Source organism: Pongo abelii, chromosome 5, assembly GCF_028885655.2.
Source record: "Pongo abelii isolate AG06213 chromosome 5, NHGRI_mPonAbe1-v2.0_pri, whole genome shotgun sequence".
Taxonomy (NCBI): Eukaryota; Metazoa; Chordata; class Mammalia; order Primates; family Hominidae; genus Pongo; species Pongo abelii.
Window position 1 is genome coordinate 21,739,756 of NC_071990.2, and position 26,379 is coordinate 21,766,134.

Sequence of the window (26,379 nt, forward strand, 5' to 3'; positions counted from 1 at the left end):
TTGAAACCAGTAATTTTAAATTACTGGCTAAATTAATTAAAATTACCGGTTAAATTAATTAAAACAAATGGCCAATAAAGCCAAACAGACACTGAGTCTTTTGTTGGTGTAAATTCCTTTATATATTTCATAATGTCTTCTATGATATTGGTTTACTTTTGGGAATTGAAACCTATACAGAAAACCATCAGTTTCACTAAGATTTTACCATGAAATTATATATGAGATCATCTTCATTTATTTAATAAAGTGTTAAACACAAAGTTATTTCTAATTTTATTTGGGTTTTCTAGGTTCTAAAAATTAAGACTGCCTATTCTTTCCCCCACAAAATCCAGCTCTGGGATTCATTCATGTATTCAAATATTTTTTGGTTTTCTATTTACTTTTCAATATGATCTTTTTTCATTTAATATGATCTATCATTTTATGATATTCCAATGGCCTCTTTTGGGTATAAGGTGGAATCACATTCACAGGTCAGCCTGAGATCCACCGGCTGATAGCCCTGCCCTGGGGCCAGCAGACCCTCACCTCCTTTGTAGTTCTTTTTCTTCTTCCTTTTGGGGAAGGATGTTAGAATGGACTGGCTTTGATGTCTGTCAGGCTGTTTCCTGCCCATCTGCCATTGCCCGCTTTCAACTCTCAGGGCCATTGCTGCTCATGGTCTCAGGGTTTACAGCCGCCATCACTGTGTTGGCTTCAAAAGGGGCTACTCTGGCCAGGCACGGTGGCTCACACCTGTAATCTCAGCACTTTGGGAGGCCGAGGTGGGTGGATCACAAGGTCAAGAGATCGAGACCAACCTGACCAACATGGTGAAACCTCGTCTCTACTAAAAATACAAAAAAATTAGCTGGGCCTGGTGGCGCACGCCTGTAGTCCCAGCTACTCAGGAAGCTGAGGCAGGAGAATCACTTGAACCTGGGAGGCAGAGGTTGCAGTGAGCCGAGATTGTGCCACTGCACTCCGGCCTGGTGACAGAGCGAGACTCCATCTCAAAAAACAAACAAAAAACAAAAACAAAATACACACACACACACACACACACACACACAAAGGGGCTACTGTCCCGTTTATCACTGTAGTCCAAGTTTGGACACAGACCCTTCTAATAGTTCCTCAACGATTTCTAAGATAAGGCTATAATTTTGGTGTTTTTTGAGACACAGTCTAGCTCTGTTACCCAGGCTGAGGGGCAGTGGTGTGATCATAGCTCACTGTAGCCTCCTCCTCCTGGGCTCAAGCCATCCTCCTGCCTCAGCCTCCCTAGTAGCTGGAACTACAGGTGCACTCCATCATGCCAGGCTTTTTTTTTTTTTTCATTTTTTTTGCAAAGACTGGGTCTCACTATGTTGCCCAGGGTAAGTTACAGCATTTAACATAGCTTTATTAAAGGTATAGGGTAACAGGAGAGAATTATAGCATACAGAGTAACTTAGGACCAGATGTGAGATGATTATTTTCAGAATTTACAGGCCCAGGCCATCTGCATGGCTTTAATTTTGGATTGATCTGCTCCCAGGCTCTGCCTGCTTTCCGTGGAGGTGAAAGTCAGTATTCCCCCACCATGTCTAGACTCCTGAGAATGCAGGCTAAAGTCTCACTTGTCTCAGAGAAAAAAAGGAGAGTTTCTCCTTCAGTCTAAGGCCTTTTTTTCCTTTCAGGATCTACCTCTTTTCAGAATGACTAGTGGAAAGAATACTCATTTCCTTCAAAGAAAATTTCACAGTTTAGGAGTGTTATTAGCTTAATTCATAGCCCTAGCGAGACCCCTATGTAATACCATGGTCCGTAAGTTTTTAGCTTTGAGTACACATTCTCAAAGTACACAGGCTTTGAGTGAACCATGAAACCCGTGAAGCTGTGTGCAGATTTCTGGCCACATGCCTTTCTCTCGGGAGCAGATCCATCGCCCTCATCAGGTTATTAAAGTGGTCTAGCATCTCCCCAGAAGATTAAGAACCACTTAAGTAGGTCCAGCAACCCGACATTGGTTCAAGTGTCGATTAGTCATGTAGAGCATCAGGGGTTTCCTCCAGGTAGGGCTTCACTTAGAGTCCCTCCTCCATCAGCAAATACAGATGGGTTTTCACATCTTCTCTCCATACATTTGTCTCTGCTTCTGATCCACAAATAAGGGCTGAAATGCAGGTATCTCCACAGAGTGGTTTGTAGAAACCAGATGGTCCAAATCCATTCTTGGACAAGAAGCATTTCTCCAGAGTTAACAGAGTCTGCAGAGATGTAATTTTGCCTAGGCTTTACAGCTGTGGTCTTGTAACAATCTTTATTTCATAAGCTCTTTGCATAATTCAACTGCCTATTCAGCCAGTCTTCCTAGGATGAAGAAATTGTCTCTACAAAGTAGTATTCAGTTTCTACAAATAGATAGTCTATTGCCAAAGGATATCCACCTCACTGTGGTTTGAAGTGTACTATTAGGATTTTAGAGATCTTAAAGCCAAGATTTAGCTAGGTCTAAATTTTTTTAATTTTTTATGTCACTTATTTATGTATTTATTTTGAGATGGAGTATCGCTCTGTCGCCCAGACTCACTGCAACCTCCACCTCTTGGGTTCAAGCGATTCTTTTGCCTCGGCCTCCTGAGTAGCTGGGATTACAGGCGCACACCACCACACCCGGCTAATTGTTTTTTAGTGGAGACAGAGTTTCACCATGTTGGCCAGGCTGGTCTCAAGCTCCTGACCTGAGGTGATCCGCCCGTTTAGGCCTCCCAGAGTGCCGGGATTACAGGCGTGAGCCACCTCGCCCAACCCTAAGTCTAAATTCTAATAATCGGCTGGGTGCGGTGGCTCACGCCTATAATCCCAGCACTTTGGGAGGCCGAGGTGGGTGGATCACGAGGTCAGGAGATCGAGACCATACTGGTTAACACGGTGAAACCCCTTCTCTACTAAAAAACAAAAAATTAGCCAGGCATGGTGGCGGGCGACTGTAGTCCCAGCTACTCCAGAGGCTGAGGCAGGAGAATGGCGTAAACCCAGGAGCTTGCGGTGAGCCGAGATCGCGCCACTGCACTCCAGCCTGGGCAACAGAGCGAGACTGACTCCGTCTCAAAAAACAAACAAACTAATAATCACCTATACTCCTTTCTCTCAGCAGCCTTTTCCAGATGGAAACTTCTCTGAGGTACCTGCCCCAGGACTTGGAGTCTAGGGGAGGGATGATGGCAATGAAAGGTTTCTTTTCTCCTGTCACATCTTGCTCCAGACCTCATCTTGTCTCCTGTTACACTTGGATCTCAGGCATCTATCCGGGCTTGATGTTGGAGTCCCCCAGGTGCCTCATAGGTACCCTGGACACTGGCAGGGTCACCTTTCTTTTCTGAAATTGCAGGGCAGCTTGATGTACATTGTAATGAACCCAATTTTTGATGCCTGGCAATGCATTTACTAAGTGCCATTTATCTTTTTGTGTGTGGAACGCATTCACTCTTCTAAGCAATGCCTGGATGTTCATTCATGTCTGGACTTCAGGTTAGGCATGAGGGTGAGGTAAAGTCATTTGCAACAGGGTTGCAGCTTTCGAAATTGGGGACGTGACTGGGCGCAGTGGCTCACGCCTGTAATCCCAACACTTTGGGAGGCTGAGGTGGGAGGATCACCTGAGGTCAGGAGTTCGAGACCAGACTGGTCAGTGTGGTGAAACCCTGTCTCTACTAAAAATACAAAAAAATTAGCTGGGTGTAGTGGTGGGTGCCTGTAATCCCAGATACTCAAGAAGCTGAGGCAGGAGAATCGCTTGAACCCGGGAGGCGGAGGCTGCAGTGAGCTGAGATCGGGCCACTGCACTCCAGCCTGGGTGACAGAGTGAGACTCCTGTCTCGATCTCTTGACCTCGTGATCTGCACGCCTCAGCCTCCCAAGTGTTGGGATTACAGGCGTAAGCCACCGTGCCCGGTGGGACGCTTTCTCAAAACAAAAACAAAAACAAAAAGTCCGGGCGCCGTGGCTCGCGCCTGTAATCCCAGCACTTTGGGAGGCCGAGGCGGGCGGATCACGAGGTCAGGAGATCGAGACCATCCTGTCTAACACGGTGAAACCCCGTCTCTACAAAAAAAAAAAAGAAAAAAATTAGCCGGGCGTGGTGGCAGGCGCCTGTAGTCCCAGCTACTTGGGAGGCTGAGGCAGGAGAATGGCATGAACCCGGGAGGCGGAGCTTGCAGTGAGCCGAGATCGTGCCACTGCACTCCAGCCTGGGCAACAGAGCGAGACTCCATCTCAAAAAAAAAAAAAAAAGAAAATAAAAAATTGGGGACCAAGGCAAACAGTCTTGAGGCCTACTAACATAAAAGAATAATCAGAGTCTTGTGTAGTGGTGCCTGCCTTTTACTCCCAGCTACTAGGGAGGCTGAGGTGGGAGAATTGCTTGAGCCCAGGAGTTTGAGGCTACAGTGTGAATATAATCGCCACTGCCCTCCGGCCTGGGCAATACTAATGAGACCTTGTCTTTAAAAAAAAAGTTCAAGAAGGGCTTTTGACTGGGCCTCGTTTTCTGCCTCTGCTGTCCATGTCTCAGCATAATGTTTTAGTTTGAAATGGGATTGCTCTTTTTTTTTTTGCCTTCATCAACTGTTTTTCTATCTCGTGTGGTTTTCCTTGTTAGAGGTGGATGCTGGGGCTTTGAAAGCAGTCTGCTGAGTGGTTTCTAATATTACTGTTAGGTATGGGAAAAGGAAATCTGAGGGATGGGAATTTGGATCACTGACCTGGCAGGTTGTCAGTTTTCTCAGAGTGACGTAGTTTCTTGCTTAGGTGCCATCAGCGAGGGTTAACAAAGTCCTCTCACTTCCATGCCTCATGAAGGAACTCAGGAGGCGATTACAAAATAGCGTTGCTGAATCTCACCACAATCAGTGCAAGGGTAGAACATGTCTCCAGGTTATGATCTGAATCTCACCACAATCAGTGCAAGGGTAGAACATGTCTCCAGGTTACGATCGTGGCTCCTTCCTCTCTTTGCTCTCCTTGATCAGATTTCCCCCTCTATTGCTTTGTTTTGATGGGTATTTTACAGGAACCTGGGAGAGAACAGTCTCAGGCACTGTACTATGGTACCATTTCACTTCCAATTTAGAATATTTTAATAAGTGATGATTTTACAGATTTGTAACTTGTGATCATTTATTCATTGATAGAGAATGCTAACCAATTAAAAACAGCAACTTTCCTAGTGTCTTGGAGTTTGAAATTTCACACGAAGGAAATATAAAATTAGGAAGTATCTAATAAATAGTTGAAGTTCTTTTAGTTTGACATCAACTTTTAAGTGTATCAATTATTTTATTGTAGAGGATTTGATCGTCCTTTTGTGTACTATTAATATTAAATATCCCACTTTGGACTAGATGAAAATAATTATTTTACAACATTAATACCTTAGTTTAAAACATAGAGTATGTAAAGAAATGTGTGATGATAAACCATTTTGTAATTTATTTATTTATTTAATTTTTGAGGCAGAGTTTCGCTCTTGTTGCCTAATCTGGAGTGCAATGGCACGATCTAGGCTCACCGCAACCTCTGCCTCCTGGGTTCAAGCGATTCTCCTGCCTCAGCTTCCTGAGTACCTGGGATTACAGGCATGTGCCACCACGCCTGGCTAATTTTTGTATTTTTAATAGAGACGAGGTTTCTCCTTGTTGGTCAGGCTGGTCTCGAGCTCCTGACCTCAGGTGATCCATCCACCTCGGCCTCCCAAAGTTCTGGGATTACAGGCATGAGCCACCGTGCCGGGCCCCATTTTGTAATTTAGACCTTCACTAAGTTATACTGTCTTCCCTCACCTGATTGCCCTGAACTAATACCATTGTAATCTCTGTTCCAACCAGAGAGACAGTTTGCAGAATTTTCAGGGCTGGGCCACAGTTCTGGCCCAGGTTCCTGTAGATGCTGAGGTTTCCGCTGACTTCCAAGATAGCACGGAGGTGGGGGCGTTGTGTGCTATGCTGGGGTCAGAAGCTGAGCTTCCGTTGCCTTAGCATTTCGCTAATGACGGCTGTGCTGTGTGTCTTTATTGCAGGTGCTTTTTCCTGGTATTTGTTTGAGCTGTTGGTGTTCAGCCTTGGTCATTTAGATTCTTCTTATCTCCCTGTTATCATGGTGTTTAGTTTAGTGTGGTTTTTTTTTTTTTTTTTTTGAGATGGAGTCTCACTCTGTCATCCAGGCTGGAGTGCAACCTCAGCTCACTGCAATCTCTGCCTTTTGGGTTCAAGCGATTCTTCTGCCTCAGCCTCCTAAGTAGCTGGGTCTACAGGCGTGCACCACTATACCCGGCTAACTTTGGTATTTTTAGTAGAGATGGGGTTTCGCCATGTTGGCCAGGCTTGTCTTGAACTTCTGACCTCAAGTGATTCACCCACTTCAGCCTCCCAAAATGCTGGGATTACAGGTGTGAGCCACCACGCCCACCCCTCTTTTTTTTCTTTTCCTTTTTCAAATATTGTTTCTTTTCCTCATAGCTGCACTTTGTAATGCATAGGGTTAATATATTGTTATTTGATCTCCCTGGCCAAGCTTAGAAGAGAGCAAAGAGTCACTGAGAGCTAGATGTGTAGACAGGGGCCTAGAAAGTTTTGGTGGTTTGCTCAAGGTAACCCAGTGGGTGGTAACAGAGCTGAGACTTCTGGGAGCTCCTTTTCAGTGATGCTTAACCATGTCTCCCTTCTGCTGCCTGTAGCTGTTTCTGTGTCTGGACTTGTAATCATAGGTGGATTCATATGACACCTCTCTAATTGCACTAAGAACAGGAATGTCCACCCTCCTTGAAGGATATGAGTTCTAATGTGGATTCTTGGTCTTCTTTGGGGGCTCTTCTTATATTTAATGCACTTGTTGCAGCATATACTGAGAGTGTGAAATGTTTTCAGATGTAAACTACTGAATCATTTCAAGTATTTGTATTCATTAGTACTCATAGCACAAATGCCATTCCTGTCCCCTAAAGTGTGCAAAGCATGGGTGTTTGAGGGCTTGGCAACCAACGTGTGGGCACCTCTATTTTGAAATCGGTTTTGTTTGCAATTAACAAAGGTTAACAAAAAAGTCCTTTTGGGAAGTTTGGCCGAGGTCCTAGAATTTGTACATGCCTTTGCAGTGTGCTCATACTCTGTGGCACATCTAGGATCCTCAGCCCCTTGTTCTTCGCTTTTTCAGTTGACCAAGTTAAATATTGAAGGAAGAGGATTTCTTTCCTGCTACCAGGAGATTTTATCACTGTAAAAGGCTTTTAAATAATTTTTTAAAGTTGTGATAAAATACACATAACATAAAATTTGCCATTCGAACCATTTTTAAGCATACAGTTCAGTGGTGTTAAGTATATTCACATCATTGTGCAACCATCACCACCATCCATCTCCAGAACGCTTTTCATCTTGCAAGACTGCAACTGGGCATGGCAAAATATTTTGTACGTACAAATAAATCTTTAAAGCTGAAACAGGCCGGGCACGGTGGCTCACGCCTGTAATCTCAGCTCTTTGGGAGACTGAGGCAGGCGGATCACGAGGTCAGGAGTTCGAGAGCAGCCTGGCCAACATGGTGAAACCCCGTCTCTACTAAAAATACAGAAATCAGCTGGGCGTGGTGGCACGCGCCTGTAGGAGAATCGCTTGAACTTGGGAGGCAGAGGTTGCAGTGAGCTGAGATCACATCATTGCACTCCAGCCTGGGCTACAGAGTGAGACTCCATCAAAAAAAAAAAAAAAAAGGCTGAAACAATAAAATTCTTATGGTAGAAGGTGCAGTAGTGACATATCTCTAATTCAATTTATATTCTCTGTTTCTTTAACATTTCAACATCTTCAAGTAACATTTATATAGTGTTTTCTTATATTCTCATTGAAGATTCAAAACTCATGTGAGATAGGCATTAATATTCCCATTTTATAAATGAGGAATTCGAAGTAGTAACAGAAAAAAGGTAATGAACAAATCAGGACTCCAGCTTAGTGCTGTGGAGTTTAAATCCTTTTCTGTCTCCCTTCTACTGTGCTTCAAAAGGCTGTGACTGATGTTTTCTTTATCTATCTACCTAGCTAGCTGGCTGGCTGGCTATTTAGCTAGCGATCTCTTTATTTTGTGGGGATGGAGCAGGCATTGAGGGAGGATTTCTGGAGTTTTGTTTTAAATTCTGGGTCTTGCCCTGACAACAGAGAGTCGTGTTCATAACCTTGGGCATCTCATCATCGGATCAGGGATTATGGTGTTTTGCCTAAACACTTAGTAGATGCAGCAGCTGTCTATTCAAATATTACTTTAAAAAATGCCTGGAATTGTATTTAAATTGCTTCAATTATTCACTAATTAAATTGCAGATTGTTTCTCCAGGGGATTTTGCACTAGGCTGAGTTTCCTCAATTGTTTGTGTTGGACAATGACAAAATAAATCTTTTGCATTGTAGCTTAGTAAAAAATCCTGCTGAATGGGCTAAATAAGACCACAATCATCCCATAAGAGACTTATTTTTTAAAAAAACAATTTTTTTTTTTGTAAGACCAGGCATGGACAGATATTGGGGCTTTTGTTTATTTTTATTTCTGTACTTTGATTCTGGTGCTTAAAATACCTGGAGGGGTCACAGACACAACGGAGGCCCATGTCTTCTATTGAATATGTCAGCTTCCTTGGTCTGCATGGGTTTTACCAAGATCTGTACAATGGAATTCAAATATTTTAAAACCACATGTATGTTTCTCACATGGCTGCTACCATTTAAATCTTTTGTCAGCCTGTTCAGGGGGTTAGATGCAGCAATCAGTTTGCCCTAGGACTTTCTCTAGAGTCCTTATAAATGGTCGTCTTGCTGTAGCATTTACAAAGCATTTCTCTATGTGCTCTTTTCATTCACAGAGAGGAGGAAAAAACAAAATTGGGAAAAGGAAAGAACTTAGAAGGGTTCAGTGTCCCTGCAGAGCAGGAGCTTGTAACAATATGCCCTTGATATTTTTAAGCAAAAATCCTTGCTTGCTCTTAAAATGCAAATTGTTTCCATTCCCCTAAAAACAAAAATGCACAATTTCATGCTAATGTTCACCTCTCTATCCGCAGATAATTAAGACTTTGCTCTCAGAATAAATAAGTACCTAACACTTATGAGCACTGGCTTTGGGGCAGCCAGCGTCTATGCTAAACCTTTCACATGCACGAACCTATTTAATACTCACAACGTAGTGAGGAAGGTGGTATTCTCCCCATTTTACAGACAGGAAAAAGAAGTTCAGGGAGGGGGTTAAGAGACCTGCTCAAATGTCTCACTGATAATAAGTGGCAGATCTGGGATTGGGTCCTTTCTGTGATATAAGTGCTCAGGGTTTTTAAAAAGCAACAGGGTTTTTTTTAAGGGTTGTTGCTGATATTAACAATCTTCAGATATGAGAACCAATGTGGAAGCAACTCAGCATATGGATGTTATAGCCAATCTCAGATAAAATGGAAGAGGCAAGTTCTGCTCAACAATGTGCTAACATCGGCAGAGCTGAAGTGGGGAGCTGGAGAGGTACCAAAATATTGGATAGGAAACCGAATGCTTTTTCAAATCAAGTACCTCTGAGTGACCCTAGACAGTTGGTGAGAAAGCATTTGTCACCAACATAAATAATTGGAAAGAAGTGTTAGATGCGTTTGAAGCAACCCAGAGATTCCCTTGTGAAGCTGTTGAGAAGAGACTAGAGTGTGAAGAAAAGAAGCTTGCTTGGTGTCCAAGATAAAATAAGGGATGGATCTTAGCACTACAGATGGAAACTACAGCAGCAAATAACAGAACCAGAAGAGATACTTTTCTCTCTGGATTCATGCAGAAAGGATGTCAGGTAACTAATGATGAAAGCAAATAAATCCCCAGTGGCTATAGTATCAGATAAAAATGCAGGACACATTTAAAATGGGCTCTCCACATACAAATTCCTCTTTTGAGACAATCTATACCATATAAAATTTTATTTTGTTTTATTTATTTATTTTTTGAGACAGAGTTTCACTCTTGTTGCCCAGGCTGGAGTGCAGTGGCATTATCTCGGCTCACCACAACCTCTGCCTCCGGGGTTCAAGTGATTCTCCTGCCTCAGCCTCCCGAGTAGCTGGGATTACAGGCATGCGTCACCATGGCCGGCTAATTTTGTATTTTTAGTAGAGACGAGGTTTCTCCATGTTGGTCAGGCTGGTCTCAAACTCCTGACCTCAGGTGATCCACCTGCCTTGGCCTCCCAAAGTGTTGTCATTACAGGCGTGAGCCACCGCGCCCAGCTACCATATAAATTACATTGTAGGTAAAGGTCTGTTGTAGCCTTATATATTTAATTCATTTAAAACAAACCCAAGTACCTCTTTTCACAGACTCTCACACCACATTATTATTAAGCATACATTCTTCTTATTAATTTTTGGAATTAAGTATAGTTATTATGTTCTTAAAATTGTTTCCTGGCCGGCTGCGGTGGCTCACGCCTGTAATCTCAGCACTTTGGGAGGCTGAGGCGGGTGGATCACTTGAGGTCAGGAGTTTGAGATCAGCCTGTTCAACATGGTGAAACCTTGTCTCTACTAAAAATACAAAAATTAGCTGGGCGTAGTGGTGGGTGCCTTTAATCCCAGCTACTTGGGAGGCCGAGGCAGGAGAGTCACTTCACTTGAACCAGGGAGGCGGAGGTTGCAATGAGCTGAGATCACGCCGCTGCACTCCAGCCTGGGCAACAGAGTAAGACTCTGTCTCAAAAAAAAAAAATTTCCCAATATTAGTTTTAGACGAGTATATAGCAGATACCATGCTGAGGTAGTTCAGGAACCTTTTGTAAGGTAGTGATGAAATTCAGAGCTGGAGGGTGACTTACAGGTCAGCCAGAATAAAACGTTGCTGCTTATTTCTGAATGTCAAGTTACAATGACCTACTTTTTTTTTCTCATCTTCTTCATGATTCAAGTTTTCCAGGCATAAAATATTTGGAAGTGTTTTTTTCTCTTTCTTTGCTACTTCTCCTATGGTCGTTGTGTTTCTTGCACTGGTCTGGCAAGGTAGACCTTTTAATCATATTTTAAGTTAAAAGACGTGGTAAAAGATTTTGAAACATTTAACAGGTTTTATTGGACAAATAGAAATTGTGTCACATTTGTGTACAAAAATGTTTCACTAAAATTAGGATTTCATTTAGGTCTGTGTGTGTGTGTGTGTGTGTGTGTGTGTGTGTGTGTGTATCTGTCTCATAGCCTCTTCTGAAAATTTCTTGAAAGCAATAGAATGTTACCCCAAAAGGAAAAAAAAATACCCATATATTCACTTGCACATTAGATTTTTTTCATACAATTCCAAATGGTGGATTCATCCTTGAACTCCTGCTTATGAATCCTTTGTTCTGAAATATCACAGGCCATTTTGGATATACTTGGCTTTGGGTAGTGATTATTTGTGTAGTCTCCAGAGAAAGGTGGATGTTTGAAGTTGTATGACTTAGTAGGAAATTTCTAGATTTCAAGTGTAAGAGAAAATAAATCTTTTGCAAACCACGGGCCATACCCTGTATAAGGGAGAGATACAACTTGAGTTTGAGGGTATTATGGAGATTTTGGATTGGAGGGAAATGGGGCTAGAGAAATATTAGAAACCATAATTAATGGCTTTAGTGGTTTTTTAAAAACTTGGAACATACAATAACAAATGCAATGAAGACAAACGGTGGTAAATATTTACAGTTACACTAGACCTTAAAGGCAGGGACCATGTCCTAGTGGTGTGTGATCTGGGAGCTCATACCTGGGAGTCAGTAATTGGCTGTGAGAGTGGAAGAGGCCAGTCCTCGTTAGAGACCTTCTGGGAGGAGATGAGTTCTGGGCCAGAGCTTCATCTTGAAGCTTGTTAGATTTTATTTTATTTTTTTGAGATGGAATCTCGCTGTCGCCAGGTTGGAGTGCAGTGGTGTGATCTCGGCTCACTGCAACCTCCGCCTCCCAGATTCAAGCAATTATCTGCCTCAGCCACCTGAGTAGCTGGGATTACAGGCACCCAACACCATGCCTGGCTAATTTTTATATTTTTAGTAGAGATGGGGTTTCACCATCTTGGCCAGGCTGGTCTTAAATCCTGACCTAATGATCCACCTGCCTCGGCCTCCCAAAGTGCTGGGATTACAGGCGTGATCCTCTGCGCCCGGCCGAAGCTTGTTAGATTTAAACTTTCCCCTGCAAGGCACGTCAGTGGTAAACCACCTAACGTGGTGGGGAAAGCCCGGAAGAGTTGAGAAGCCTCTCTACCCTCCTTTCTCCTTCGAGGTAGAGGCATCTTAACTCCCTAGCTCCTGCATTGTTACTAACAGACCTGCAGCTAAACAAATGGTGCAACTCTTGGCCTAAAAGGAGCCAAAATTGTCACCTTAGACTGCATTTACCATCCTACTAGCAATATGTAGTAAAGACCACCTGCCTTCATCCTCTTGTAAATCCCAGTAATACTCTGTTTCTACTACTCACGTGACATCCATTAAGTAATTGCTTTCGTTCCTTTACTAGACTGAAAGGGACCTTCATTTAAGGTCAGGGATCTTCTCTAATACAATTTGGTAGTCCTTGCCTACCATGGAAAGCCACACATATATTGCTGGTGCTTAACAAATGGTTGCTGAGCAAATGTTAAAAAGGCCAGGTAGGGCGTGCCACTGAAAATCTCTAAAAATTCTCTTTGGATTGTCTCTAATACTGATCAAGTTGGAACAACAATTCAAAGTTATGCTGTCAGAGGCTGAACCATTTCCTTGTCATTAGGACAATCAGTTTTGTAATTTACCCTTAGTCTACACAGCAAGTAAATTGTAGTACTTGCATTTTTGGTTTCAATGATGTATAGAACCATGACGAATGGAATTATAGTCAGGTTCTGGTAATTTTAATGTATCGTCTCAGTTGTGGGCAGGGATAAGGTAGGGTCATTCATTAAATAACCATTCATTGATTAACATGTGCGAGGTGTGATTTTATGATTTTTATGAGGAAATAAACAAGAAAAAAATGTGTTTTTTGCTTGTAAGTAGTTAACTTATTAGGAGAGATAGATGCATGAGAAGTAGTTACAATCTCTAATGTGTTAAGTGAGAGAGAGGTAAGGAAGGGAGGGACAAAGGAGGAACTGATTGATTTGGCTTGGGTGCAGGGAAAGGGGCCTTAAGTATGAGTTGAGAGTCCAGGAGTTCAAGAGCAGCCTCGGAAATACAGTGAGACCCCATTCTCTACAAAATAAATAAATAAATAAATATAAAAAAATTTAAAAATTAGCTGGACATGGTGGCATGTGCCTGTAGTTCCAACTACTTGGGAGGTTGAGGCAGAAGGATTGCCTTATCCCGGGTGGTCCAAGTTACAGTGAGCACTGCACTCCAGCCTAGGCAACAGAGTAAGACATTGCCTCAAAAAAAAAAAAAAAGTATCAGTAGAGAGTGCTAGGCAATGAGTGCTAATGAGACTGGAGTGGTGACATTCCAAGCATAGAAAAGAGACTGTGCAGAGCACAGAGGAAGATGTGGAGATCCCTGAGTAGTGTGCCTGGAGCATGAGATACAAGGGCCAGGGAATAACTGGAGATGAGGATGGACAAAGGCTGGGTGGAGACTCTGTAGGGGCTCTTAACCTTCCATAGAGTAGTTTTTTTTAATTTTTTTTGTGGGTACTGGGTGTTTTTGAGAGTGAAAGCAGGTTCTGACTACTGGTTTGTTTTATAGTAAATATCTCAATCCAGATCTCAGGTCTAGCTGAGGCAGGAGCCTTGGGCAAATAGTAAACAGGGACTGGAATTGGTCATGGGAGCTGTGTCATCACCCTTGCTCTTCAAATTATAAAGGAAGCCTAAACACACAAAGTCCAGTGTGGGTCGGGTTGACTGCCAGATGTGCATAGGATCATTGTACAAAGTGGCAAGATTCTCTTGGATATTGGTTTATCTGTTTGCTTAGAATGAAGAGAAATAAGAGTGAACTTGAAGTTTTTCTTGTTATCATATTTTGACTTGGAAATCTGAGTAAAACTAATGGTGCAACCTCCTTTCTATGTGGGGCTGACCTCAGTAGAGTAGTGGCTTGTAGTGTAAATAAAATGGGAGCAACAGCAAACAATTAAAATACTGAATCCAGGTCAGCTAGCACTCGGTGGGGTAAGGACTACTCAGACCCAGCACTTGTATAACCCGTATAACTGGATTTACATGTTCTGGCCCCCTATTCAATGTCTGACAAGCAGTTTTAATAATAAAAAAAAACTTTACATTTTTATATACCTAGTAGCATTGTTAATCCTGTTTGTTTCTCAATTCAGTAACAAACAGGATAAATAACAAATATTTATCAAATGCCTTCTATGCGCTAGGTTAAATTTTAGGGAACCTTAAAAAAGGAGACCCTCTTTCCAGCTCATTTCCAGAAAAACACTTGCCACGGCGACTTCAGAGTCTGAGTGAAAATTTGTCATTAATTGATTAATTTTATTCATTCAATAGAGATTTATTCTGGACACTTACAAAGTACCAGGCATGATGTTAGGCACTGGCACTGGGAGTTTGGTGCTGAACACTGCAGGCCCTATCCTTGTCTTCATGGAGTTTCCAGGCTAGGGGGATATTGACAAATAATAATAGCATTGCAGTGTAGCATGATAAATCATTTGAACGAGTAAATATAGGGTGCCTTGGGAGAGTGAGTGGGGGTTGTCTAACCCAGACTTAGAGGAAAGGCTTCTGGGAGAATGTCATATGTAAGCAGAGACTTGATGAGAACAAGAGTGGGTCAAAGGATGGAAAAGGGGGAGGATGGGTTAGGATTGGGGTGGGAGGCATCACAGGCATTCACAAGGTCATGTGCCAAAGCCCACTGTGTGCGTGTGGTGGTCGGGGGTGGGAGGTGTTGGGAGGGAATAAAAGAGATTTAGCTTGGCTGTAGTGTGGAGTGTGAGGTGGAAGTAGAGAAACGGGGCTGGAGCATTGCACAGATCCTGAACATACTTTGAGTTCCGTAAAAGTGTTTGGAATTTATCCTAATGCCAATAGGAGATTGACTTTCCTAGAACGATCTCTGTAGCTGGTGTGTGAAGAATGGATGGGGTGAGGCAAACTGGAAGACAAGTAGACCAGTTAGGAAGTTTCTGCAGGAATCTGGTGGGGAGATAATAGTAGCCCTAATTAGGGGAGTGGCTGTAGGAATGCGGAAAGTGGCTGGAGTCCAGAGCTTTTTAGGAGGTGGATTCCAGATTGGATTTGGTGACTGACTGGAGGTGGGGGTCTTGGGGAACTGGTAAGAAGGGGATGCTGTTCCTTGTGCAAACACAATACTTGCCTCTGGAGGTGGGTATTATTTTCAATGTAATTTAAAAAAATATATTAAAACTGATCTAAGAAACTTTTAAATTGTCTGCTAGCTCAGCCAGGATACAGATGCTTTGGAGGGAGGAAAGAAATACATTCAGAAGGGTGAATGCACTCCAATTTTGATTTTTCTCTCTCTCCTTTCAAATTTCAAGGCTGGTTGCATATGCCTCATTAGCTCACGGGAGACTGTGATCCTATAATCTTTTTTCATTTTCAGAAAACTAGAGATGTTAAACTTCCTTGGAGAAGGTGATTTTTGAAGCCTTTGAATAAAAGCACTTCCAGTTCTACCTTTAGTTGAAAATCAATGGTGTCTAATGTGTATGAGAAGTCACCCCAGTCTCTTGTGTCCAGGCCACCAGCACTTATATGTTATGCCTATCACTTTGAGTCAAATAATCTCTAGTGGTCCCCAACTGCTAAAAATCCCCATTCTCTTGGATCTTCAATTTTTTTCTTTTAAGTTGAGAAAAAAAATATCTCCTAGAAATGTACATTTGATTTCTTGCTGAATTAATAAGTTTTTCTCCTTCTTAATGTGTCCTCCAGGTCATTAATGGAAAAATGTAGTCTATGATGCTGCAGAGCTCTGCCCTTTTTGTTTTAATACATTTTAAATATATCACAATTGTCTGCACTCCGATAAAAGAATGTAGAGCTGGAATTTTAATTTGATTATCATTCCCAATCTTCCCAGGCTTTCGTAGGCAAGTACTTTGTTTGAACAGCTGTACTCCGGTAAATCTCAGTAACAAATGAATCAGGAATGATTTTGTGTAGCAAGTCACATGAAGGGAACTTCCTTAGAAAGACAGGTCATTAAGAGAATGAAGAAAGAAAAACTAGCAAACATTTGAGAAATTTAGCAACAGTTTTTTTTTAAATAAAGCAATTTGTTCTAATAATTCTTTCCTAATCATCTTAAAATACGCTCTCATTAACGGCAGAGAAAGCTCTTTATTTCCTTTTGAATTTTAATACTGGGTAGAAATATAATTTACAATGAAAGTCAGCAGGAAAGGAAAAATACTAAAAACTAGGAGGCATAAAAAATGGAAATAGAGCCCTGTAGTCAATTTTCTATCATCTATAATTTTCTATCATCTATATGTGTGTTACCCATATGCTGGGGTGGAGTGGGGAGGGGAGAGGGAGGCACTGTGAAATGCGTCTGCCTCCAATCACAAAAAGATCAAATTAACATGTGAAAAGATATTCCAAGGAGCTGTGGGAGAGAAAGGCTTTTGGCTTTCACCATCTTACCTACTGGATGGGTTTGAAAGCATAAAATAAAGCTAAACTAAATTCAGGGAAACATTGATTCACCCAAGTGAATAAACAACTTACTGCATTTGCTAATCTAATTAATCAAACTCTGCTTCTCCTTTCCAAAGGAGATTCACAGGCAGTAAAATAAATTAAATCAACATTTTTTTTTTCCCACTTACTAAAAATAAGCTTTCTTTCCCTGGGTAAATCGGTCATTTAAATTCCCAAGGCTGCCCTCCCGTAGTCCTCTGGCAGGAAGCAATTGTATGGGTATAAAATCATTTCTGTGCAGATTGCAGAGCTTGGGCTCTGAGCATCATGTCTGAGTTCTGCCACCTAAACTGATGAATAAGATCAATTTTAACTGAAGTTATCTTTAGAAACAAATGGCCTATGGATGATGTTGATTAGCAGATAAAAAAGCCTGTGTATACATGGATGTTTTATGAAACTTAAAACTATGTTGATGGCAGGAAACAATGATTTTGGAAGAAATCCTGGAAAATTAAGGATATTTAAAGTTTGAAAACAATTGTAGTTGTGAAAGTTTAGACACCGAAGTCAAAAAAATTTCAGTTCAGTAGTTTGCAGATCTGTTACTTAATCCTTTTAGTTAACTTTAGATCAGTAGAATAAGATTTAGTTTTAGACTGTATGTATATACATATGGTAATTTTATACATACATACATTTACATAAATACAATATACAAGGAAAAGTGAAGGACAGAGTAAACGGAGAAGAAAATGAATTAAAAGATTATAAAGTGTTGAATGACAGGCTTTATGTAAGTAAGGCAAAAATGTAACACAGGAATATCCTAGATAACAAGTTAAGTATGAGCTAAGACTGTATCGCTAGGTTTTTCATTTTTTAAAGGCGTGATACCAGGATGTGGATTTAGTAGGCCTGCAGTTTAGGATTGAGAAAGAGCTCACTGTTTATATTAAGTTCTACTCAGACTTACTGCATTTCCTTGTCTTTGTCATGAATGGGCACCCTTCCAAGGAAGAAACTAAATGGAAAAGTGCTTCCAGCTGAGTTCTTAATGCTACCACCTTCGTCATCTGTCTGGTGCCCTCACCTTGAGGATCAAAGGATCCCCAAGGATTGCCTTTCCCCGCATTTCCTTCTTGGATGGACTTATTTCCGTTCTTTTTAGTTTTGTTCACCCTAGGATATTATGCTCAAAACTAATTTACATGCTCAGCTAATCTTAATTAAAATGTAAAGGCAGATCAGGGCACGATCAAATTAAGTTCTGAATATACTTGGATAGTTGGGCATCAGTTTAATGGATTAAACAGTTCTTGGAATTGCTTCTCTTTCTTGACAGTAAGTCTTAGTTTTGCTGTCATTTCTTAATAGTCCCTTTTACTTCCACTTTCAAGCTGTGACTGAACATTCTCTTTTAACTTACAGACTCTTTTGCTATCTGGAAACCCATGTCCACCTCTGACTTCCGCTCAAAATTGCTTTCCTCACAGTCTGACTGCGAGAGTTGTGAAAAATTGGGATGTACTTCTGAGGTGGGCTGTGGAATGCCATGTAAGTTGCTACTTTTTTTTCCTGAATGCAATGGGTTTTCGTGCGCAGTAGGGATGGCTTAGGCATATCTCTGATGTTTCCTTCTAAGGCTGGTGAATCTGGGTTGTTGCTGTTGGGGTTTGTAATGTAGTCCACGTCTGTTAGTGAAGACACAGAGGGCAAAATAAGCAGTTTCTTTCTTCTTTCTTTCTTTTTTTTTTTTTTTGAGACGGAGTTTCACTCTTGTTGCCCACCCAGGCTGGAGTGCAATGGTGCGATCTCGGCTCATCGAGATCTCCTCCGCCTCCCAGGTTCAAGCGATTCTCCTGCCTCAGCCTCCCTAGTAGCTGGAATTACAGGCGCACGCCACCACGCCCAGCTAATTTTTGTATTTTTAGTAGAGACGAGGTTTCACCATGTTGCCCAGGCTGGTCTCAAACTCCTGACCACAGGTGATCCGCCGCCTGCCTCAGCTTCCCAAAGTGCTGGAATTACAGGCTTGAGCCACTGAGCCCGGCCAAATATATATATTTTTTATTTTTATTTTTTGAGACGGAGTCTCACTCTGTAGCCCAGGCTGAAGTGCAGTGGCGCGATCTCGTCTCACTGCAACCTCCGCCTCCCAGGTTCAAGGAATTCACCTGCCTCAGCCTCTGGAGTAGCTGGGATTACAGGCGCATGCCACCACGCCAGGCTAATTTTTTTGTATTTTTAGTAGAGATGGGGTTTCACCGTGTTAGCCAGGCTGGTCGGGATCACCTGACCTCGTGATCTGCCCGCCTTGATATCCCAAAGTGCTGGGATTACAGGCGTGAGCCTGGGGCCAAATATTTTTATAATAAATCCACCATCTCTCTACTGTTCTGTGGTGAAATATGCTGAAGATTAAATGAAACCTTTCAAACTTGGTTATCATGGATTTGGCTGCATAGTTGGCCAAACTAGATTGGTTTCTTTTTTTTTTTTCTTTTTTGAGACGGAGCCTCACCCTGTCGTTCAGGCTGGAGTGCAGTGACATGATCACGGCTCACTGCAACCTCCACCTCCCGGGTTCAAACAATTCTTCTGCCTCAGCCTCCTGAGTAGCTGGAACCACAGGCGCATGCCACCACGCCCAGCTACTTTTTGTAGTTTTTAGTAGAGACAGCGTTTCACCATGTTGGCCAGGCTGATCTTGAACTCCTGACCTCGTGATCCACCCGCCTCGGCCTCCTTCCTGGGATTACAGGCGTGAGCCACCGCGCCTGGCAACTAGATTGGTTTCTAAGCATTCACTTTGTGATTTGTTTAATTATCTTTAACATTCAAATTGGGGAATGACTTAACTAGATGCAGGCAAAGACAATATCTTGCTTACTATCTTTAAGGTACTGCCACCTAGATACTAGAGATACAAAGATGAGTAAGACAAAGTATTTGTTGTTCTGAAAATGGTGGTTTATCTGTTACCGTTTATAATGCTGCAATATACTTGTTTACGTCTTCTAGATTGTGAGTTTGTTTGAGGTCAAAACTATGGCAGCCAAAAATTCCACATAGAAATTTCCACTAAATAGTTTAGAACTGAAAAGATAAACCATCCCAAAGTACTTTGCATTTGGTCAAATTTTTTAATTTTTTAATTTTTTTTGAGACAAGGCCTCGCCCTGTCACCCAGGCTGGACTGCAGTGGCACGGTCATGGCTCATTGCAACCTCTGCCTTCTGGGCTCAAGCGATCCTCCCGCCTCAGCCTCTGAGTAGCTAACACCACAGACGTGTATCACCATGCCTGGCTAATTTTTTAGTTTTTATTTTTTGTAAAGACAGGGTCTCTCTATGTTGCTCAGGCTGGTCTTGAACTCCCGGGATCAATGGATCCTCCTGCCTTGGCCTCCCAAAGTGCTGGGATTACAGGCATGAGCCACCATGCCCAGTGACATTTCCTAATAGCTATTATCGTCATCACAATTACTCCTTACTAATAATACCTAATATATAGAGCTTGCACATCTCTTGGCTCATGTGAGCCTTAAAATTCCATGAGGTATGGAGGGCAGCAGATACTTCTGTATCTTATTGATTTGGGCAACCTGCCCAGATAATGCATGTAATTTTTCTAAGATTATGGATTTAGTAAGTTTTGCTTAAGTGCTCAGACACAGGTTTCCTCAGTCCAGATCCATTGTGCTGTCCGATAGACTTTTATGGCTGGGTTATTACTTGAATACTTGAAGAACATGGGAATGTTTCTGTGTGTATAAGAAAGGATATAAAATTAGCCAGGTGTGGTGGTGTGTGCCTGTAGTCCCAGCTACTAGGGAGGCTGAGGTGAGGTGGGAGGATTGCTTGAGCCCAGGAGTGGAGGTTGCAATGAGCTGAGATCCCACCACTGCACTCCAGCCTGAGCAATACAGTGAGACCCTGTCTCAAAAAAAAAAAAAAAAAAAAAAAGCATGTAGGGGAAACATTATCAACATTATCACTATCTTTACGTGTTTGGAACCCTACCTAGTAGTTGGGGTATTGGTCTTGCTTACTCTGAAACTTCTCAGGGTAAAATTTCAAATGTGTGTTGCTTGTGTCTACTTTTATTTTGGCTTAATAAAGAAATTTTCTTTTCTGACATGCAGGCTTAGAGGCGAAACATGTGTGACCATGCCCTTGTACACTGGCCTCTGCTCACCTGTTTGCCTCATTTCATTAAGTTCTCCCCCATGCCATTCACTATGCTCAAGACTGGTGGTTCATCTTTTCCACCACAGGGCCTTTGCACTGCCTGGCCCTCTGCCTACAATACCATTCCCCTTTCCCCACCTCAACACCTCAGCCTTGGCTTGGTTGAGTCTTATGCATCCTTTTGGACTTAGGCTAAAGGTTGCTTGGCCAGAGAAGACTTCCCAAAGAGAATGAATATTGTGCAACAACCTCAGTAAATGGTTGAATCAGGGTCCTTAATTGTAAGCCACAGAAACGGACTCTGGTTAAGCAGAAATGGAATTTATTGAGAGGATATTGAGAAGCTTGTGGTCGCCTTGGGAGGGCTGAAGAACTAGGCACATAGCTAAAAGTTTCGGAAACAATTTCCAAAACCGTGGCAAAGAACTGGCCTAAAGAGGAAACTGTCACCACCTGTGCTGCCCCCTTGAGCCCTGGATGCTGTGGTTTCTTTCTTTCTTTCTTTTTTTTTTTTTTTTGAGATGGAGTCTTGCTCTGTCACCTAGGTTGGAGTACAGTGGCGCTATCTCGGCTCACTGCAACCTCTGCCTCCCAGGTTCAAGTGATTCTCCTGCCTCAGCCTCCGGAGTAGTTGGGATTACAGGTGCCCACCACCACGCCCAGCTAATTTTTTGTATTTTTTTTTTTTTTTTTTGAGACGGAGTCTCACTCTGTCGCCCAGGCTGGAGTGCAGTGGCACGATCTCGGCTCACTGCAAGCTCTGCCTCCCAGGTTCACGCCGTTCTCCTGCCTCAGCCTCCCGAGTAGCTGGGACTACAGGAGCCCACCACCACGCCCGGGTAATTTTTTGTGTTTTTAGTAGAGACGGGGTTTCACTGTGTTAGCTAGGATGGTCTCGATCTCCTGACCTCGTGATCTGCCCGCCTCGGCCTCCCAAAGTGCTGGGATTACAGGTGTGACCACTGCCCCCGGCCACTTTTTTTGTATTTTTAGTAGAGGCAGGGTTTCACCATGTTGGCCAGGCTAGTCTCGAACTCCTGACCTCAAGTGACCCGCCCTCCTCAGCCTCCCAAAGTGCTAGCATTACGGGCATGAGCCATCGCACCCAACCGGATGCTGTGGTTTCTAATGCTGCCAGGAAATCTGCCTGCTCTGAGAAGGCAGTCTTGCAACCATCACTGGCCCCCTAAGCTGGATACCACGATTGCCATCCTTACTTGTAAAACCAAGTCAAATCCATACCGGTATGTTGCTTCCTCCTGCAAGTTGCCCGCATGTGAATCCAAGTTGTTCAAGGGTGAATCTAACTGGTGGTACTGAAGTCACCCTAGCTGCAAAGGAGACTGGAGAACGAAGTTTTCTGAGTTGTTTAATTGGAAAGTGGGACTTATTAGCTGAAAATTATCCAGCTACATCAAGGGTGTTCAAAAGGTGCTAACCAGGGAGAAAACATGACAAATACCTTCTACACTGAGACACGGGGTTTTAATCCACCTATGGACCAACCATACTTACTTCACAGGGTTGTTATAAGGATTAAGGTAATTTACATGAAACTGCTTATTAATAAACTGTACAGAGAGACATAAGTATAAAATAATATTATTTCTTTAGTGTAACATATCTTTGACTGAAGCACAAAATCAAGTCCTTAATAAGTTGACAAATCTCCAGCTCACTTTATATGTTTTTAAAATGGTAAGGATATTCTTCTCCCCCAAAAGGCATTTTAAATATTCAAGATAAATTCAAAAAAGAAAAAAAGTACCTCTTCTATGAAAGTGCTGCCCTCATAAATTTCTATCATCTCCACGTTTATTTTGTAATGGAAATATACAAAACAATGCCAAGCATAGAAATGGTAGTTTAAAACATGTGAGTGGGTTTTCAGCTACTTTTGATTTGTTTCTGATTTTAAGGCTTTGTTCTAATCTACTTTTTATACTCTGGTTTCAACATGAATACAGCCTTCTTGTTTGAAAACAGACAATGGGCTTATTCAACCCTCAAGGCCCTCTGCATTTGGTGTTTCTGCCACGGCCCTTGGTGGCTTTACCAGATATATTATTATCTTGTAAAAAATGTAGATGTAACAGCTGAGTTTTTAGCAAAAGTCATAGCAGTTGTGTAAAAGGGTGTTAGTGTAAATGGTTGTGGCAGCTGCATTAAAGCTAATGCAGTGGGAATTATTCACGTATTCACTGAACGTAATCCTGGCCTTCGTGGTGGTAAAGTTCCTCTATAGAAGAGGAGAGGTCGATATCAATGTAATTTCAGAGGGGAAACAGCCATGTGCAGGGCTATTTTCCTATTTGACAGAAATGTTTTCCAGTATAACATCAGAATTTTGAGTTATGCTGCTTAACTTTCCTTTCTTGTAAATATTGAATTAAAATAAGATATTGCTAGAAAAAGTAAAACATGACCCAGCATTGCAATGCTGAAAATTGGATTATAATTCTCAGATTGTTAGATTTCTGCCATCTTATATTTTATTAAAAAATATAGAGAATTCTAACATAAGTGTCTTCATGCACCTTCTTACTTAAGTGATACTTCATGTTACCCTGAACTGTCCTGAATTTCCAAAAATCTCATGTTGGGTTAAGAGGAATTTCCTTTCAAGATACTCTGTCTTCTCTTCAACATCTTCTCAACCCTTTTCTCCCCACCCACACATACTCACTCATTTACACTTAACCTAAAGAGGCCACTGATTTTAGGACACTGGAAATCTGGAATCCTTACATTGTGTTTTAGTAAAGGTCTGAGCCTGGAACTCCAGAAGGCCTTAAAAAATAGCACTGTAGTAAATAGAGCTTAGTTGGGGTAAACAGAGCACCCCAGTAAGTAGTACATTTTGGTGATTCAAAATTTATTTCACTTCTCTGATCTGTATAAGTATTTATGTGATCTGTAAATATTTTCCAGCCATAAAAATTCTAATTTCATCTCTCAAGATACATAGTGGGCACTTGTGCAACTGTATTCAGGGAGCTGTCTGTTGGTTGGAGAGGGAGATGAAGTAGATTGAGGTGCAAATGGCATATTTAATGCTGAGGCTTTTGCTTTAATTGGTGATGTTGAAAGTCACTTGAAACCACCCCCCTAGTCCTCAAGGGAGTTCTCAGGTTACGTGTGGGTGTACTGTGAATGCCTTTTATTTTATTGACTCACTAAATTCTTAGATTACTCTTTACCATTTGATATTGACAGACCATAAAATTCTTATGGAACCTGCTCAGTAGTGACTTATAAAGAATTATCTTGTTAATAAACTCAGCATCATTTGGAATTCAAGTTTAATTAAAATGGAAAAGTAAATGATGATGTAAAGATTTTTCCTCATTTAAAGTTGTATCCTTTTATTGCCTCTCTGTCTTTTCTCTAAATTCAAAGATAGATTTTATTTGATACCCATTTTTGCAAGGTGCGTTTTTACAGAATCTGTTGTAGGACTTCTTCTCATTAGCTTTTTAATTATTATTATTTTTAAATTAGAGAAGGAGTTGTGAGGTAGAGTCTGAGAGAGGTAAAAATGAAAAATCTATGTTATCCAGGGATTTTAGTTTTTGGGATGCTGTTTAAAGATAATGATTGTTTATCAACTCTTTAAAGATGTTTTCTCATAAGAGTTGCCAAGTAACAGATTAGTTATCTGAGGGTGGTTTGAAAGACCTTTTGAAATTGCCTGGGTGACAATACTACCTTATGGTACTTATAAAGGTCCTTTGAAGTTGGTTTTTCATATTAGAAAACCAGAAAATATTTTTCTTTTATTAAATAGAAAACAATACATGGTTCAGAGGTTTAGTATTTTTTTTTTTTTTTTTTTTTTTTAGAAAAAATACACTGGTTATTTTTGTGATTGACTCCAATTTTTTTTTTAATCTTTCAGCCTTTGTGGGCTACTGGATTTTTCTAAATTAAGGTTCTTAGTATAATACGTTTGCTGCTCTTGTAAACTATAGTTACGAGGTACATACTGTTATACCTCAAAATTGGAGGGCCTCTTCTGTTTTCACTTCTGTTTCAGACACTGTGGTACAAAACTTGCAGCCCCCAAGCTTGGTTGTTAAGAGAATTTTGGATTGATATAAATATTGTAGGGCATGCGGCATTCCTGCACAACCTTTGTTATACACAGTCACACTGAAAGAACAGGTTAAATGGAAGGGGCTGTCAGGGGTCAGGGCTAGAGACTCACAGAGGCAGATATTGCAGTTTGGGTAAGCAGGAGTTTATGAGAGTCCTCTTCAGTCCAAGCTTATCTGAGCTCACAAAGGAGATTCACGGTCTGTTGCTCTGCAAAAGCTATTTGGGCAGGCACTTTTCTTCCCAACTAGCTTTTAAGTGCTCCTGGGGCCCTCAAGCCTATTCACTTAGGCCTCTCAGATTATGAATACATAAACCTTAATGATTTTGGAGTCCCAAAGGAAGACATACTAACTGATACATCATCAAAACATGATGCTGCTAATAGAATGGACAAATACATCGTAGGGCATCACAAATTCACCCGCTTTCTAGTAGTGACTATAATAATAAGTTTTTGCAACCTGTAAAGAACATTTATTCTGTTCTAGCATTGATAGGATGACTGATATTGATTATAAATTTATATTCAAATAGTGGAACCAGTTGTGTGATAGACGTAACCTCTGAGAGCAGCAGTAATGATTTTAGTTTTTAATGGTTTGACAAAATATACATGGCATTTGATGAATACACAAGTTGGTTATTTCAAGCATCTTGGAGCTTCAGTCTTCCCATATTCAATAGTGATGTAGACCATGCAGTCTGTTCCCCCTTTTCAGGTATAATTTGTCTTTCAAAATAAAAATTGTGATTGTGATTGTTATTAACACATTGTGTCTCTTAATATTCTTTAAATACTTCAGTCTTTTCAAGCAATGTTTGGCATAACCTGAATTCCACTCAAAATCCCTCATGAGAGAATAGAAACTGTCATATGAAATTGGTTATAATAGGATTTAACCTATAGAGTTCTGATTCTTTCTTCCCTTCAATTTTTATCAAGTATTTAATTGCCCACTGGATGATTTATTTTAGAATTGGCCTACTTTTTTTTTTTTTGGCTTCAATGCCTGTGGGCAAATGTAAATTTGCAGCTGAATTAGCAAACCAGGGATCTCTGTGTAAGTTAATAACCACAGCAGGGAATCAAGTAACTGATTTCCCTCTTTTTCTAGATTGGCCATGTGTCCAAGGTGGTAGAACTAGAATTAGGAGATAAGGGGGGGTTATGAGGAAATGATTAATTTCAAATTGTTTTATTAATATAAAAAGAATGTACATTTATTGCAGAAAATACAGAAGAGTAAAAAGAAGAAAAGAAAATCCATTATTCTTCCACTCAGAGAAATTATGTGAATGTTTTGATATCTTTTATTTCAATCTTTTACTTTTTTGAAATATTTTATGCATAAAAAAGTGTACATACATTTCTGAAATAGACAGCAATAAAATGCTGACCCATGTGTCTGCCATCCAGCATAGAACAGTCTCAATTCTGTTTTATCTTTCAATTATTCCTCCTCACGTGT

The 26,379-nt window shown here is 41.3% G+C and overlaps 1 protein-coding gene across 25 annotated transcripts in view; it reads left to right on the forward strand.

Moving 5' to 3' along the window:
- Window positions 1–26,379, forward strand: part of LOC134761654 (uncharacterized) — a 985,940-nt gene that overhangs the window by 60,432 nt on the left and 899,129 nt on the right. For 11 of the 25 annotated variants that reach the window (XR_010140595.1, XR_010140594.1, XR_010140592.1 and 8 more), the window contains one exon: window positions 18,051–18,176. The exons of the other annotated variants lie outside the window; for them this stretch is intronic. Coding sequence is in view for 7 of the 11 variants with exons in the window: in XM_063725380.1 (XP_063581450.1) it covers window positions 18,051–18,176 (126 nt within the window). In the remaining 4 variants the exon portion in view is untranslated. The remainder of the gene's footprint in view (window positions 1–18,050; window positions 18,177–26,379) is intronic. 25 annotated transcript variants of the gene reach the window in all.